Source organism: Diadema antillarum, unplaced genomic scaffold (assembly GCF_040938485.1).
Source record: "Diadema antillarum isolate AM-2024a unplaced genomic scaffold, OU_Dant_1.0 seq00000821_RagTag, whole genome shotgun sequence".
Lineage (NCBI taxonomy): Eukaryota > Metazoa > Echinodermata > Echinoidea > Diadematoida > Diadematidae > Diadema > Diadema antillarum.
The window spans coordinates 2,805,238-2,821,779 of NW_027271698.1; the positions used below are offsets into that span (position 1 = coordinate 2,805,238).

Sequence of the window (16,542 nt, forward strand, 5' to 3'; positions counted from 1 at the left end):
AGCGTTGTTTTGCACAAGAAGGCACATTAATTGGCGTCTTCGTTGTACCAGGTCGCCTCTTTTTGTCGTAAACAAGGCACCCACACACAATATGGAAAATCTCCAGGCGCCTATATGGAGAATCTCAAGTCGCCGTTTCCGAATGCATCGCCGATTTCGAGAAATCGCCTTTTCGTCCGAACACGGATAACCAAATATGTGGTTGCACGGTTAGATCTCCGAATATCAATGAAATATGTCCAGATTTAACATGGTTTCAGATGAATAGAAATACAACCCTTCATATTGCCGTTATGTATGACGAACAAGCACAACATACATCCCATCCATCATAATGCTGTATGCCAGCGCATAGAAGAGTTTATTAGCTCTCAACTTCTGCTGGATTTTAAAGAAACGTTATAACAAACGAGCAAAACACGCACACACACACAAACCAAAACGCATCGTTTTTAAATAACACTGTCTTTGGTTAAAGTCTCCGTTCCATGTGATTACCGAAGAAGCATTGATCATGGCTTGAAAAAAGTGGGTTTTTTGTTTCGTTTTTTTTTTTTTTTGGTTGTTGTTGTTGTTGTTGTTGTTTTGTTTTTGTTTTTTTGGGGGGGGGGGGTTTACAACATGTACGTGTATAGTGCATCTCCTTTTACTCGGAACACTTCTGACCATCAAACAATTTCCAATAGACCAAGGGTCGTTGCTCATTTTTAGCGGTTTTTTAACATTTTTTAATTCAACAGACACGTGCAAGTGAATGAACATGCATTTAAATGATTTTTATCATTGTTTGTAGCTTAGGTTTTGGAGGCAAGTGTAACATACTGCAACAATGTCGACAAGTCCCGAAGCTAGCCGAACGCCCGAAATGGAATCCCTTCGAGTCACCCACGAATATTACTCGGTGGCCTACGAAGCCTTCTGCGGCTCTTGGCGTGCCAAGATGGACATGTACAACTCTTGGGCTGATGGTGTCTTCTCCAAGAAAGGGGTTGATCTCCTGCACCAGGCCTTCCCGGATGTTGAGGAGCTGAAAATTCTTGGAGTCGGCAGCGGAGCCGGTGAGACCAAACGATCTGGTCTAGGTTCATCACGATGTCAAATTTCACAAACTCATACTTCTGCAACCAAATCATAATCTGATAATTCCATTTGATATCAAAATGTTGTGAGCCCGGTAGACATCAATGGCAGTACAAAAGCCGTATATTCATTCAATTATTCAGGCATGATCCATAATGATTTTTGTAAGCGCCATTTACATTGCGAGATTGCATATTATGATTATGATCTTGATTATTTTGCATTAAATGACTGCAGGGCAACGTTGGCTAAAATGAAGACAACTCTGCTGATGGTCGCAGCATAAGAATACAAAACTCGAAAAGCGATGGATTCTTAATAGAAAAAAAAAATATCGACGCCACTCGTCACCCCCTTCTCTTTATATTACGAAAAAAAAATATGATTAGATTATAGCTTCAATAATGATGCTGTGTCAGTTGTCATTGACAATCTTTACAGGTGAGGTGGACTGTTGTCTACTGCAGCGGTTGGCCCTGTCGTTTCCTGTCATTTTAAACACCGTCGTCGACCCTTCGTCTGAGATGACGTCCAGATATAACGACCTGGTTCAGCAGAAAAGGTCTTCTCTCTCCGGGGTCCGCTGCTCCTTCGTTAATGCTCTCGTGCAGGACTTCCTCGCGGAGCTGGGGGCGTCGGAAACTGGCGGGCAATCGAGGACGCGGTTCCATTTCATACATGCCATCCACTCCCTCTACTACATGGACGACTTAGAGCGCGCCATTTCAGAGTTGTACTGGGTCCTCGAAGAGGGAGGCATCATGCTTATATCCGTTATGCCAGGTACGAGAACATTAAAGCCATTATTTACCATTTGCAGATAACCAAAAACCCTGTTTTAGTGCTTCAGAATAGTTCTTAAATGTGAGTCAGGGATAGAAACAACCAATGTAAAAATGTTAATCAGTAAATTCAATGTTGAGTATCATTAAATATGCAAAATGTGAACAATAGTTATTGTAAAATTGTTTCTAGACTAAACGATTTAAAGTTATGGCTCGTTGAGAAAAATAGGGTTATCTCATTATGAAGTTGTATTTTATGCTTTATGGAAAAAAGTTTGTAATCCATGGTAGGATGTTTTGGGTTACAATTGACCCACACATATTCATCAGATGTGATCACTCGAACATTCTTTTAATCATTACTTCCAATGGTAAACAATACCTTTCACACGCTCAAGACTACCACTGTTCAAAATCCCATTGGGGTTAACTGCACGGTCATAAGGACCCTTTGAAATCTAATGCTACAGTTAGTATATAAATACATGTATATTTTCCCTCGGTGTCTCCAAAAGTAATATCGTGGAGTCACGTATACTCCTGTACCTATTATTTTAACTATTAAGTTTAATCAATTTCATAATTTTCATTCTATTTTTTTTTATTCTTATATTTGAGATGAAAGATTTGAACAAAAGAAGGGAACGTGAGACGCGAATTTGTGGGATGGATGCGATGTTGTGAAAAGACATCCCACATACTAAGTAGTGACCGTACAAAGCAGATGTAAGGATTGCATTGTAGGCTACGTTATATACGGAGTAGCGCGCGTTGTCAAAATTTCTGTGTGATGTCACAATTGGTCTGTTACACTAGCAGCGCGCGATGTCAAAATTGCTTTGTGATGTCACAATTGCTTCGTTACATTTCACAGAGTGACTGTACGCCGTAGCGCGTTGTCAGACTTTCTGTGTGATGTCACAATTGGTCTGTTACACTTATCAGCGCGCGATGTAGTCAGAATTGCTTTGTGATGTCACAATTGCTTCGTTACATTTCACAGAATGATCGACTGTCTTGAGCAGCGTGCGTAGTGTCAGAATTTCTGTGTGATGTCACAATTGGACTGTTACCATACCACGCAGTGCGCGATGTCAGAATTGCTTTGAGATATTACAAAAATTGCTTTGTGATATCATTTTACAAATAGTGGATTGATCCGAAAATGTCGTCTCAAACAGTGGCGTCATTTTCCATATATGGTATACGATGGAGTCTCAAACAGGCTAACATTCTCAAATAGATGACAATACATAAGTAACACTCTATCATCCAATCATTAGACGATTACATTTTTATCCAAAAGTGTGATTGAAAATACATAAATCACTTGAAGCTCTTTTAACCAGTAGAGGATATTTTGTTTTTAAAAGCCTAATCTACCATTTGCAGATGAAAACCCCCAGCTTTAGTACTTCAAAATAGTTGTAAATTGTGAGTCAGGGATAGAAACAACCAAATTGTAAAACTGTTAATCAGTATAATCAATGTTAAGTATTGTTAGATATACAACACGTGAACAATTGTTAGAATAAAATTGCTTCTTAAATAAACCGTCTCCAGTTATCATGGTTATGGTTTATTGAGAAAAATAGTCACATCTCCTTATATTTTAGGCTTTACACCCTGCAAACTTTTTACAAGGTAGGATGTTTTGTAATACCACTGGCCTACACATAATATTATGCATTAAATGTGAGAACTCGAACATTTTTAAATCACTGCTTCCAATGGAAAACAGTACCTTTAAATCAAAGATGTAATACCTTATATACAGAAACACCAACGTCGTCTGTTCGTGTGAAAATCTTTGTCTGTCCTGAACTAAGACCAGTGTCGTAGAACATGACATTTTTTAATACACTGTTTATAAAATGATGTCCAAAAAAAATTGTGTACTTTGTGAAATGCAATTAGGACAACACAAAACAATTCTGACATCGCGTGATTTGTGAAAAAGTACAGAGTTGTTATTAAGTTGTCTCATTGTTGCCATCACTCCCCCCCCCCCCCCCCGAAAAAAAATAGAAGAATACACTAGTATCGATCTCATTATTAAGTTTATTCATATCAGAGAGACCTCTGCTCATCAATATCTTCGTAGATAACGGAAGGGTAGCGGATTTCGTGAAGCCCTCTTTTGGTTATACGGAGTGTCTGACTGTGTGTTTTATATTCCAGAGTTGGAGAAAAGAGGATCATTACAATACTTCAATGAACCATTCGGCTTTGGACAAAACCAAAACAATAGTCATTACCATGAGTGCCGCGTACACGCTTTCTCCGCCTCATTTCAGTGTTCAGTTGCGTTACCTCTCCCTCTTCCTCTCTCTCTTCGTCTCTCTTGTCTTTGTTTTTGTTTTTGTTTGTTTTTGTTTTTAGCAGGGAGGGGGTCTTCCTTTTCCAATTTTACCTCCACCTTGATCACTGTCAGACTTTGTAGGGTTCTGAGCGAAATTTTACTTACAGTTTCACTTAACTGATATTTGTCTTCTTGTCCTCCTTTTTTTTTTTACTTTTACATATTTTACCGCGACAGATGATCACACACTCCGTCGTTTGTGGAAACGATTTCCTTTCATCGGAAGCGAACAAGCCAATGGGCCTAAACTCAATAATTGGAAGTCCAGTGACGTCATCGAAGTTTTGAGTAAGTTGAATATCCCTTACTCCTGTTTCACGCGCGAGTGGCGACCGGACATGTCTTCTTGCCTTGACCCATCCTCGGATACTGGCAACAAAATCCTGGATTTCATCACGCACACAATTCACTTCCGGGACACAGCGCCTGCGCAGCTGCAGGAAGATGTATTATCCTTTCTCCGGAGTATATGTCCTTCACCTCAAAGTCCAAAAAAGGTGGACAATGATGCTGCATCACAAGAGTGCATTGAACATGAGAACTGTATCGCCTTCATACGCGACTTCGTTTCCATATTCGTACAGAAGCCATAGGCTTGTTGAGCAAGTCTGTAATGGCTGATTGTTCGTCTTGTTCACATTGGCCAATATGTAGAACATTGTGGTATGCCTTTTTATGAGTTAGTGGATCTTGTCTATAGCATGCATAGTATTTCACTTAGATATTTAAACATTCATTTTTCTGGAAAGAGAAATGTAAGATTTATGTCAACAAATGAATTATGAGCCAAGTTCAACAGCCAACAGTAATGTAATCATTATCAACGTTTCCGACGCTGTCATTCCGAAATTTGCATTTCAATATGTTGCTCTGATTAAAGCTCGCAAAGAAAACTTCAGGTCCTTACATTATGCTATCAGTGAAAATAGATTATATATATATATATATATATATATATATATATATATATATGCGGAGTTTTATTTACATTATAGACAACGGCGTAGCCAGGATTTCATCTTAGGGGGGGGGGCGGTTAGTCTGCGAGGGAGCGAAGCGACCGAGCCCGAGCGAGCGGAGCGAGCGAGGGGGGGAGGGTGTGGGAGGGGGGTGTCCCCCCTCCCACGGTAAGAACTTTTTGCATTTTGATGTTGTAAATGGTGCAATTTGATGCATGTTTTTGCGCGTTTTATCGACGTGAAACAGTCCCACTTGTTTAAGGTAGCAGTTTATTTTGATGTCGATTATTATTGAACAATTTGCCTGTAAAATGGTATAATTTAAATACACTTCTTGTATCAATTCTTTTCACTGAGTCATGAACGCTACTGAACCCGAGCGAGCGGAGCGAGCGAGGGGGAGGGGAGGGTGTGGGCCCACGGTGAGAACTTTTTGCATTTTGATGTTGCAAATGGTGCAATTTGATGCATGTTTTTGCGCGTTTTATCGACGTGAAACAGTCCCACTTGTTTAAGGTAGCAGTATATTTTGGTGTAGATTATTATTGAACAATTTGCCTATAATATGGTATGATTTAAATACACTTCTTGTATTAATTCTTTTCACTGAATATCATGAACGCGACTGAACCCGAGCGAACGGAGCGAGCGCTGGGGGAGGGGAGGGTGTGGGAGGGGGGTGTCCCCCCTCCCACGGTAAGAACTTTTTGCATTTTGATGTTGCAAATGGTGCAATTTGATGCATGTTTTTGCGCGTTTTATCGATGTGAAACAGTCCCACTTGTTTAAGGTAGCAGTACATTTTGGTGTAGATTATTATTGAACAATTTGCCTATAAAATGGTATCATTTAAAAACACTTCTAGTACTACTTCTTTTCACTGAATATCATGAACGCGACTGAACCCGAGCGAACGGAGCGAGCGAAGGGGGAGGGGAGGGTGTGGGAGGGGGTGTCCCCCCTCCCACGGTAAGAACTTTTTGCATTTTGATGTTGCAAGTGGTGCAATTTGATGCATGTTTTTGCGTGTTTTAACGAGTTGAAATAGTCCCACTTGTTTAAGGTTGCAGTATATCTTGATGTAGATTATCATTGAACAATTTGCCTGTAATATGGCATGATTTAAATACACTTCTTGTATTAATTTTTTTCACTGAATATCATGAACGCGACTGAACCCGAACGAGCGGAGCGAGCGAGGGGGGAGGGGAAGGTGTGGGAGAACTTTTTGCATTTTGATGTTGCAAATGGTGCAATTTGATGCATGTTTTTGCGCGTTTTATCGACGTGAAACAGTAACATTTGTTTGGTAGCAGTGTATTTTGATGTAGATTATTATTGAACAATTTGCCTATAAAATGGTATCATTTAAATAATCTTCTTGTATTAATTCTTTTCACTGAATATCATGAACGCGACTGAACCCGAACAAGCGGAGCGAGCGAAGGGGGAGGGGAGGGTGTGGGAGGGGGGTGTCCCCCCCCCTTCCCACGGTGAGAACTTTTTGCATTTTGATGTTGCAAATGGTGCAATTTGATGCATGTTTTTGCGTGTTTTAACGAGTTGAAACAGTCCCACTTGTTTAAGGTTGCAGTATATTTTAGTGTAGATTATTATTTGCCTATAAAATGGTATCATTTAAATAATCTTCTTGTATTAATTCTTACACTGAATATCATGAACGCTGTCTGTTCAGCAATCAAACAGAAAAAGCATGCACACGAGGGTGTAGATAGGGGCATATCCCCTCCCACACGAACGTGATTTTGCGTTTTCAGACCTGAAATTCAGCGATCTGGTGCACATTTTTGGTGCAATACTTTTTCATCGAAGTGTTAAAATCACGGAATTTAGCTCTTATTCCGAATGTGCACCATCTGTGTGTATGTATAAAGTCTAGTGAGGTAGAGCTTAGGGGAAGGGGGATTTCCCCTCCCGCTCGCGGTCTGGGTATAGCCACAGTCTACTTCTATGCATGGCGGAAGGGTGGGGGGGGGGGGGGGCGGGCGAGCAGGAAGAAGGCGTGGGCGAGTGTTATCTCCACCCTTCCCTTCCGATGGAGCTTTTGCCTTTTTAAGGTTGAAATTGAGATATCTCGTATACGCATATTTGATGGAATCAACATTTGGGAAATCACAAAAAAAAAAAACTGATGGGGGGGGGGGGACTGAGGGAGGAAAGGGTCGATTAAAAGGGGAAACTCCCCTTATACATGAGGGAACCTTGAGTTTTCGGAATATAAGTGATAAGTCTTGTGCACTCAGAATTATTCATAATTTTTTTGCAAATCTAAAACGTGTACTAAGCTAGGGAAAGAGGCACAGAGGGGGAGGGTTTGGGAGGGGGTATCCCCCTCCCAAGCACGAGAGATTTTGCATATTTTGAATTGAAATTCAACGATCTGGTGCACACTTTGAGTGAAATATTCAAAAAAAATATCTTATTTGATGAAAGGTTGCAAAGGAGACCCGCTTCATGTGCATGCATACAGTATACACGCATTTTTTTTTTCCGCCTCCCAAATCCCCGGTCCAAATCTTAGGGGGGGCGACCGCCCCCATCGCCCCCCCCCCCCCCCCCCTGGCTACGCCAGTGATTATAGATCACAAGATTGAAGAGATCGCATTATACAACTCCACAGAATCAAACGTGCTGTATAGGCATTTTTGTAAAAATACGCCGCCCTGATTTGCCCCGATTATCGTAGATGTTATAGATGAAATAAACAGAAGGAAGGTTGCCATCTCCGAGTACAAGCTGACCAGCTGGTTCTGGAGGCTATGAAACGAATAGAATGATTTATGTAGGATGAGTGAATAAAGAAATGAATGACCGGATTAATGAATTATGAAATTCTGCCGCCTGTTAGCTAACTTTCCTGAAAGAATCTGATTCCATATCACCAATCATCCGTTCTTTCATTGGCTGCCGTTGAAAAAAAAAGAAGACTATTTTAAAGATTTTGTTATTGGTTCATCATTCAGTTCACTCTCTTTCACCCGCATAGTTGCGTGACTCTACTTCCAAATACAACCCGTCACGAAGTCTACGTTCGTCACCAGATGCACTGTTACTTGAAACACCCATAAAAAAACATGGAGAGGGAGGGATGAGGGGTAGTGCTTTTTAAGTAAAGGACCAAAACTGTGGAATCAACTACCTATTCAATTACGTCAACTGTCATCAGCAGAAACATTGAAATCAAAACCGAAAACATATTTGTTCCGCTCATATTGAGGATTACATAACTGCAATTTACAATGTTCAGGAAAAATGTGTTCCTTTTCAGGTACACTCGGTATGTGTTTGCCTATTGGTTTGTTTATTATTTTCGTCACTGTCTCATGCTTTGTACACGTATATCTCTTTAAGCGTCATGAGCACCGAAGGTGGACCTGTGCGCTAATAGCCATTGTCATGAAATTATTGTTCTTAGTCAATTTGAGACGTTGACGATTGTAACAGCTGTGAAAATTAGGCGTTTCGTGCCTGCTAGCATTAGCTTACTTCACATTACAATTAAGTAAACTCTAAACACCACTTTCATGATCACACAGACGGCACAATCCTACATTTTTTTCTCTCTCTTAAAGTGGAAACAAGAGATTGGCTTCTTTGATTTCATCGTATTTGTTCAAATACTTCAAAGTATATACCGTTGTGGGTGTGTTCATTATACTATATGACATTGCTATTTTCGCGCATGTATAGGATACATGCACCGTTGTGATTTTCATGGAAAATGCAGAAATAAAATCAAACTGAACTGAACTATTGAACTAGGCATGGTTTATTGCTTTTGTTCATATGGCATAATATACACCCGGAACAGAAATCAACATAATAGAAATATTTCACAGTGTATCAATCAATATGCCATTGGTGCTTACTTTTTCGTATAATACTATTGAAACAACTTTAACGAACACAAAAGTTGTTATCATCTCTTTGGTTGTGACCTTCAGACTCTTGCACAGTATTTGCGATTTTTTTTCTTTTTACATTGTAATCAGCAAAAGCATGACTCAAATATTTTGGAAAAGATGACAAGTTCTGATAGGATTTAAAATTGCCAACAATGTTACCGTTTTTTGCTACCTTTCATTTTGTTAGATTGAGGGAGCTAACATAATAGGGACCTAAATGTACTATACCAAAGACTCACGGGCACTCAAATAAAACTTATATAATTAAGTAAGTCTGTTTTAATTTGCTTAGAAGGGGTGGGAGCAGATTGACCCCTTACTTTGCTTTTGTCATGACAAACAAAGATTATCTGTCAAATCATCACTGCACACTGAGATGTCCCTCCGGTCCTTTTTTTTTCAACACTATAATGAAATTCGGAGAAATTGCATTAAAGCCTTGTCGTGTTGTTAACGCCTTTTATGTGGAATTTACGACTTATATCAATAACCGACTGGATCCAGGCGACTTTTATCACAGTGTAATGGTTATTTATGATAATTTGCCCCATAATTTGCAAACAGCAACACCACATGTCACCACCACCACCACAACAACACTATCTGCAACTGTTCGGTTGACCCTGCAGTTTAAGTCTAAATGCTGTATTGTTTTATTTGTTTTGTTTGTCGGTACAAGTATATAGGCCTACATCCCACTTTATTTTCCTACGTTGATTCTGGAGTATGAATCATGTTATTTGACTTGACAGTGGTGAAACAAGAGAATATCTTGGAAAAGGCCGTGTCACATCAGCCTTGCATGCGACTTGCAAAGAACAATTTTGACTACCCGGAGGTCCCCGTAGATATCCGCACATGACAGTACCTAGCATGTATCTCAAAAGTAGTCGCCCGGAGGTGCGCACGCATATTTTTTTACCCGCAACCGTGTTTAGGCCCTGTCACACCTTTCCGGGCAAGCTACTCGGGCTTGTTACGTGTAGGGATTTTCTAGCATACCGGACATTCCTGAGGGCGGAAAAGGATTTGTGCGAGTCAGCGCATGTGTCTTACTTGCTGGACGCGTTATACTTGCGAGTATACTGTGTGACCTTTGTATACCAGTCGCGTGGGGGCTGACAACTTAGTGAAGGAATTCCTCTAATGGAATGGCTGAAATCTCACAGAATTTCATTATCTTGGCTGCATACGGGACTGCGAAGTACCTGCGTGGGAATTGCCTGGGAAGTACTGCCGCTAAGGGTCTCCTACTGGCGTTCTGCGTGGACCTCTACGGGCATTCCCGCGACTCACCCGGAAAAAGTTTTGGTCATGCTCAAAACTTGGCTGCGGTTAAATCGGACTTGTGTGAGCACATCCGGGTAACTACGCGCTAGATACTGTCAGGTGCGGACCAACTGCGGAGAGCTCCGAGGAGTAAATTTGTTTCCCTGCAAGTCAAGCCGCAGAAGTTCCCCCGTACGGTATGACAAGGCATGAATGAAAATTGCAAACATTCTTGTTCGCCCGCTGAAAATCTTCTACGTGCTGGAAACTACCACCTCGCCACAAGCCCGCGTTATGGTGTGACACGGCCAATCGGCAGTGTGGGTACGTGCTGTGGGTTAGGAGAAAGTGTTCGAGATTGATTAAATATCAAGTACATTTAAAACGAGAATGATGTAAATACGCATCACCGATTCATATTTCTTTATTCAAATCTCATACAGTTGCACTTACAATGAGATTAAACTCGATCGTGTATGGATGCATGGCAATAATGAATAATGAATGATAAAGGTTGATTCCCCACGTAACATTGCATCTAGCATGATGTAAGTGGCGCTCATTGTAATGCTTATATGTCTTTTTATTTACCCTGTGGAAATAGGCCCTAAATGAATTTGAATTTGAATTTGATGTTATCACATATGTAATCAAAAATTATGGGGAATAATTTTGTCGTTGCTGTTAGACACACGAGTTTGTTTTTTTTTTTTTTTTAATTGGAACAATCATAAAGAATCACACTATTTACAAATGATTTGTGTGATTGACATAACACAATCAGAGAACATAAAAAGGGAGTTAGCAGAGAAAGGAAGTGAGAAAGAAAAAGTAGAACATTAATTTACTAATCGGCTATTATCGGATTATCGGAAAACTGATAAATTTACAAAGCGAAGTACTCCTGGGGAAGTACTACTTTACGGGTTGCAATTGACACACATGTACTCAGTTTTCTCAGACCGACCACGCCCATTTGGGGTCGCCGAGCCCCATTCAGGTACAGGTAGACTAAGAGGGCTGGAGATCAAAATGGGCCATGAGATCGTCAGCGCGGTCTGACCAAGGAGGTACATTAAATTTTGTACATTGTATGTCAGAGCCTTTATCGGATGTATGTACCAGGCGAGCACCTCCTTGGTCTGGCCAGGCAGGGAGGTGGAAGCCCAGGCACCGCTTTTACATCATTGTACATGTACGGGGGCTTGGAGAAGTTTTTCTGTTGGATGATCGATGATGAGGGATGGTCGATGTCGCCCAATGATGTCGCCACACACGCGAACGTAACGCACGGAGACTAGCGTCAGCAGCAGGAAACTTCGGCTTGCTCTGATCAGAAAATGTACCGAAATAAGGTATGTTCAGATTTTATTTTATTTTTCTACGTTGATTCCGGAATCTATGAATCATAAATTGGGCTACGTGTGAATAAAGTGTGGCTTGATGTGGCAGTAAAATTAGAGAATTGCCTGTGAAACCGCAGTGATACGCATACGTGCATTGATGATAGTGCTGGTAGATACTCAGTCCCTCGTGCTGCATTTGATGTCGGGGAATAACCATGAGGTTGAATTGAGCTGACGTAGTACAACTTTTGTAGCTCAGCTGACTGAACTCGTAATTTAATGGTATTGCTGGGGCATACCGGTAGTATGAAATGGAGTGCTTTTCGGTCGTGAGGTTATCAAATCTGGAGTAAAACAATGTTGTCCCAAATACATGTAACGGCAGGGGTACATGGAATACATCTAGAAAGAATGTGGTGCTGGTGTTGAACAAGGTCAAGGCAAGGGTATGTGGTGGTTATGGTGAACTTGTGACTTATGGATATAATTCTATCAAATGCATGTGGAGTGGGGTCCCTTCATTCAGGCCTTCTTGCTTGGTTTAAACTATAAATGGTATTGCATTATCGTCCATTTAACTCATTTTGCAAGCATGGCTTACAGGACCAGGGGAGTTGCATTGCCCACATATGGAAAACAATAATTCAGTAAACTATGTATTAAATTAACATTGTTTTCCATTACAGGGGAAACTCGGTATAACGAACACTGCTATAACGAGATATCGGTTATAACGAGGAAATTTTCTCGGTCCCAAATTTCCTTCCACACAAGTCTATGTAAAATGCTACTCTTATAGCGAGATCGGCTATAACGAAATAACTGCTATAACGAGATAAATTTTGTGACTTTCAAACAAAGAAAAACATAGTAAATCAAACCTGCTATAGCGAGGTAAAGCAAAGTGCCTTCGGTAAAGCTTTACTTCGCCTGTGCTATCATCTTCCGAGATTGTAAAGCTTGATGCGCCAAAAACTGTCTTGTACACACATAATCATTTTCTTCAATGCACTCCAGCTAGCACTGCATGTTGTACGTGTGAAGTGTGTGTGTGCACGCACACTGATACATGCAGAAAATGTGGTGGGACGGCCATATGTATACATGACATCATCATGATGTTTGGCAGGTGTGAGGCAATCTGATGCTGTGATTGGCCTTCTACTTAGGGAATTCCCCGTCTTCACACACACGCAGTCATAATGTACATACAGAATGTGTCACATACACACACAGCATTGTGCAGATCATATTCAAGCTTTCCACACAACACACACCCATACGATAACCATGCACATACCAATCCACAGACGATCTTGATACAATCGCAAGCTATATAAATTTACAAATTCAAACATCTACAATTAATAAGAAACACATTCTTGGCAAAAACATCTTCTTACCCATAAAGGTGAGTAATTCCCTCACACACAATATCAAGTTTTCAGTATTGATTGAAATATGATGGGTAGTCCCACATGTGCAAATTAATGTCATTATTTTATGCCTTCTTTTATGCCTACTGATATAACGAGATATCGGCTATAACGAGGAAAATGACTCGGTCCCGACCATCTCGTTATATCGAGTTTCCACTGTATTATGTATCAGACATTATCAAGAGGTTATTCCTTGTGTATGAGCACACCACAAATGGTACTACTACTGGTGCTAGAATGTTACTAGCAAGTCAAAATTTTTTAAACCGTCCATGTTCTTTAATGATTTTTTTTTTTACTTTTTCTCTTGTGATCTTAGAATTGCGCAAGGTTTACCAGCACTCCACAGAAAATGTCAAGCCTTGAGACTGTGCAGGCCTTGATCGTGCAGAACAGCATCGCAGCGATTCGTTTTGAGGTGGTGGACATCCATGGCATCAGCCATTGCAGACTTGTTGCGTCCCGACACTTCCGCGACAAAGCAGTAGACGGGGCCAGTTTCTGTCTGAGGGCCTTGGTCTGCGATCCCAAGGGTGACACGTTCCAGGGCAGTGGCTTCCTAGAAGATGATGATTGCATCACGTACCCTGTGTTCGAGACTTTTCAGGTGCTTGTGTGGTGCCAGAGCACTGCCAGAATCCTGGTGGAGCCCACCATCGACGGCAACTTGATGCCGCAATTTCCGAGGTATGTTGCTCGCAAGCAGCTGGAGAGGCTGGCTGAATTTGGGTATTCCCTCTTCTCATCCCATGTATATGAGTTCTATCTGGTTGAGGAGAAGACCAAGGAAGTGGTGGACAAGAGCTACAACTATGCCGCCACGTCCAGGATATGTAAACTCGAGGCCTTTGTGAACCTACTCCTAGCTTGTCTGCCCAGGGCAGGGGTAGATGTGGAATGCATAGATTCCGAGCGTGCTCCCGGTCAAATCAAGGTCACCTACAAGCCGGCCTTTGGAGTTGGGTCAGCCGACAATGCCCACACATTCAAAACAATGGTGAAGGAAATTGCGAGGAGGAACGGCTACGTAGCAACCTTCATGAGCAAGCCATGGCCTGACCAGCGAGGGAGCGCTTCGTATTTCTGTCACTCCCTCTGGAGTCTCAAAGAACACAGGAATGTGATCTACGACTCTACATCAGAATCCAACCTCTCTGGGGTGTGTGAGAAGTGGATCGCTGGAATTCTTTCCCATGCCCAAGCCATCACTGCACTGATGGCTCCAACAGTCAACTGCTACAGTCGCTTCATTCCCAGCTCCCTAGCACCAATCAATGTCTCATGGGGAATTGAAAATTGCACCTGTGCCATCCGTGTGAAGGTAAAAGGTCCCAAGGGTTCCCTCATTGAAAATCGCATTCCATCGAGTGGTAGCAATCCCTACATAGTTCTGGCGGCGACTGTTGCTGCAGGGCTGGATGGGCTAACTAGCAACATACCGCTGCAGGCAGGCTCTGCTGGTGATGCGTACGAGCAAATGGACTTCTCAATGGAGTTTCCAGAGTTGCCCACAAGTCTTGAACAGGCCCTGAGTGTGCTGAAGTCAGATGCTGTGATAACAGATGCTCTGGGGAAAGACTTCATTGACTTTTATGTAGCAGCAAAAACTCATGAGTGTGAGCTTGGGAAGAAGGCCAGTAATGCTGGCAATGACTCCTGGGAAGAGGAGACGTACTTTGACACTTTGTAAGTCATGTCACTGCACGATGGTGTGTGCTGTTTCAAATGGTGCTTGCCGTAGCTAATCTATTACACAGCCGAACTTGAGGGTTTGAATATGTATGGCGATATAGACTACAAGTCTGTATCGTGTGCACTTATTTTTCATCACAGATGCATAAAGCCTATGTAATTTTTAACTTAATCAGATACATGTGAGTGATGCTATGTTGTATTGACTGTGTATGAGTTACTTATCTTCCTCTCATTCCTTAAAATGTTTGGAATTAAGCACTCAAATGTTTCTTTTACTTGGAAAAAAAAAACCCTTATCCCATCATCATTCAGGTTCTCTGTCATATGATATGAAAGACAAACCAATTATCGCTTAATTATCATCAACACTTGCATGAGATTTGAGACCACTGATTCTTGAGTCTGTCAAGTTAAAGGCCCAGATTACCTTTGGGAGCAGTGATTTAAGAGATTTTCAAGGTATCACATTTGATGCATATGTGTACATCTGTTGTATCACAAAACATCCCACCACATAAAATTTTTGCAATAAAGCATAAAAATTAAAATATAAGGAGATATCAGTATTTTTCTTAATAAACCATAACTGTAGATGGTTTAGTCTGGAAACATTTTTTATTATAACCATTTTTCACATTTTGTGTACTTAACAATTGTAACATCGATGATATGGATTCAAATTTTTACAGTGGATGTTTCTATCCCTAACTCACATTTTAGAACTACATTGTACTGGGTTTTTGTTTCATCTGCAAGCGGTAAATTATGCCTTTAAAGAACATTGTTCTGAGATGTTTGTCTTCGTTCTTATTAAGTTTTGATTTTATGGTATATGTATGTAGGTTAAGTCTGCACAGGGTAGATGTTAGCTCTAACCCCGTTTAGAGCATGTACACATGTACACCAGAGTCTTGCTGGAACTTATGCTGTGTACATGTGTACAATGTAATTTATTCTCGCAACCCAAAATGTTATTTGCCAAACACTCCCGCAAATCTTTGCCGAGATTATCCATTTACAGTCATGTTATTGACTGCCATGAGATTTGCTCAAATGCTTAATGTATGATGTCGGTTGCATTTTGGGTCTCTGATACCATGAATCCACAGTTTTAATTGTAGTACAATGTGTTGTATGAACCTTAATGATTCCAAGCCATGCAATACAAACCCTTGTACATCTAGTGCATAATGCAGATCAATACGAGATCCTACATTATGCACAGCAACTGTCCAGTTGATGAGCGTGCATGACTAGTTGACTGTATGACTATGAATGACTTTAACCTGTTGAGGACGGATTGATTTTGCTACAACACACATTTCCCATGGACACTTGCCTGAGTATACTCAGGACTCGTCCTCAACAGGTTAATGTTTGTAATGCAGCCACAAGAAAAAAAAAACAAAAAACAAACAAACAATGAAGTTCCTTACTCCACTCAGTGTTTACACATGACTGAAATTTTCACACAAGGTCCAAAGGTTTCCTTGCATCTTTATTGTCTCTCACTGTCACTGAAAATACATGTACTTCATATCAAATTTCTTAATGAGTACTCAACAATTTCAGGCACACAAAGGAAAGAGGGTTTGCACTAGAGCTGAATAGAAAATCACAGCTGCTCAATAATTTAAATTATTGCTCCTCTCTTAATTAATTTAGTTGTCATTGAAAGTTC

At 40.9% G+C, this 16,542-nt stretch overlaps 2 protein-coding genes across 2 annotated transcripts; both read left to right on the forward strand.

The window, feature by feature from the left end:
- The first annotated feature begins 829 nt into the window (after window positions 1–829).
- LOC139739936 (histamine N-methyltransferase-like) lies at window positions 830–5,007 on the forward strand. Its single transcript, XM_071650536.1, has 3 exons — window positions 830–1,058; window positions 1,522–1,863; window positions 4,405–5,007. Exons 1-3 carry the CDS (start codon window positions 830–832, stop codon window positions 4,818–4,820), a joined length of 987 nt encoding a protein of 328 aa, XP_071506637.1. The 3' UTR covers window positions 4,821–5,007.
- Window positions 5,008–11,682: 6,675 nt separating this feature from the next.
- Window positions 11,683–14,928, forward strand: LOC139739881 (lengsin-like). Its single transcript, XM_071650484.1, has 2 exons — window positions 11,683–11,736; window positions 13,486–14,928. The coding sequence occupies exons 1-2, from the start codon at window positions 11,722–11,724 to the stop codon at window positions 14,854–14,856; spliced, it is 1,386 nt and encodes a 461-aa protein (XP_071506585.1). The 5' UTR covers window positions 11,683–11,721; the 3' UTR covers window positions 14,857–14,928.
- The last annotated feature ends 1,614 nt before the right edge of the window (window positions 14,929–16,542 follow it).

Coding starts and splice junctions, on each gene's coding strand:
- LOC139739936 (XM_071650536.1), top strand. CDS start 830: ATGTCGACAAGTCCCGAAGCTAGCCGAACGCCCGAAATGGAATCCCTT. Junction 1,059..1,521: donor TGGAGTCGGCAGCGGAGCCG/GTGAGACCAAAC, acceptor CAATCTTTACAG/GTGAGGTGGACTGTTGTCTA. Junction 1,864..4,404: donor GCTTATATCCGTTATGCCAG/GTACGAGAACAT, acceptor TTACCGCGACAG/ATGATCACACACTCCGTCGT.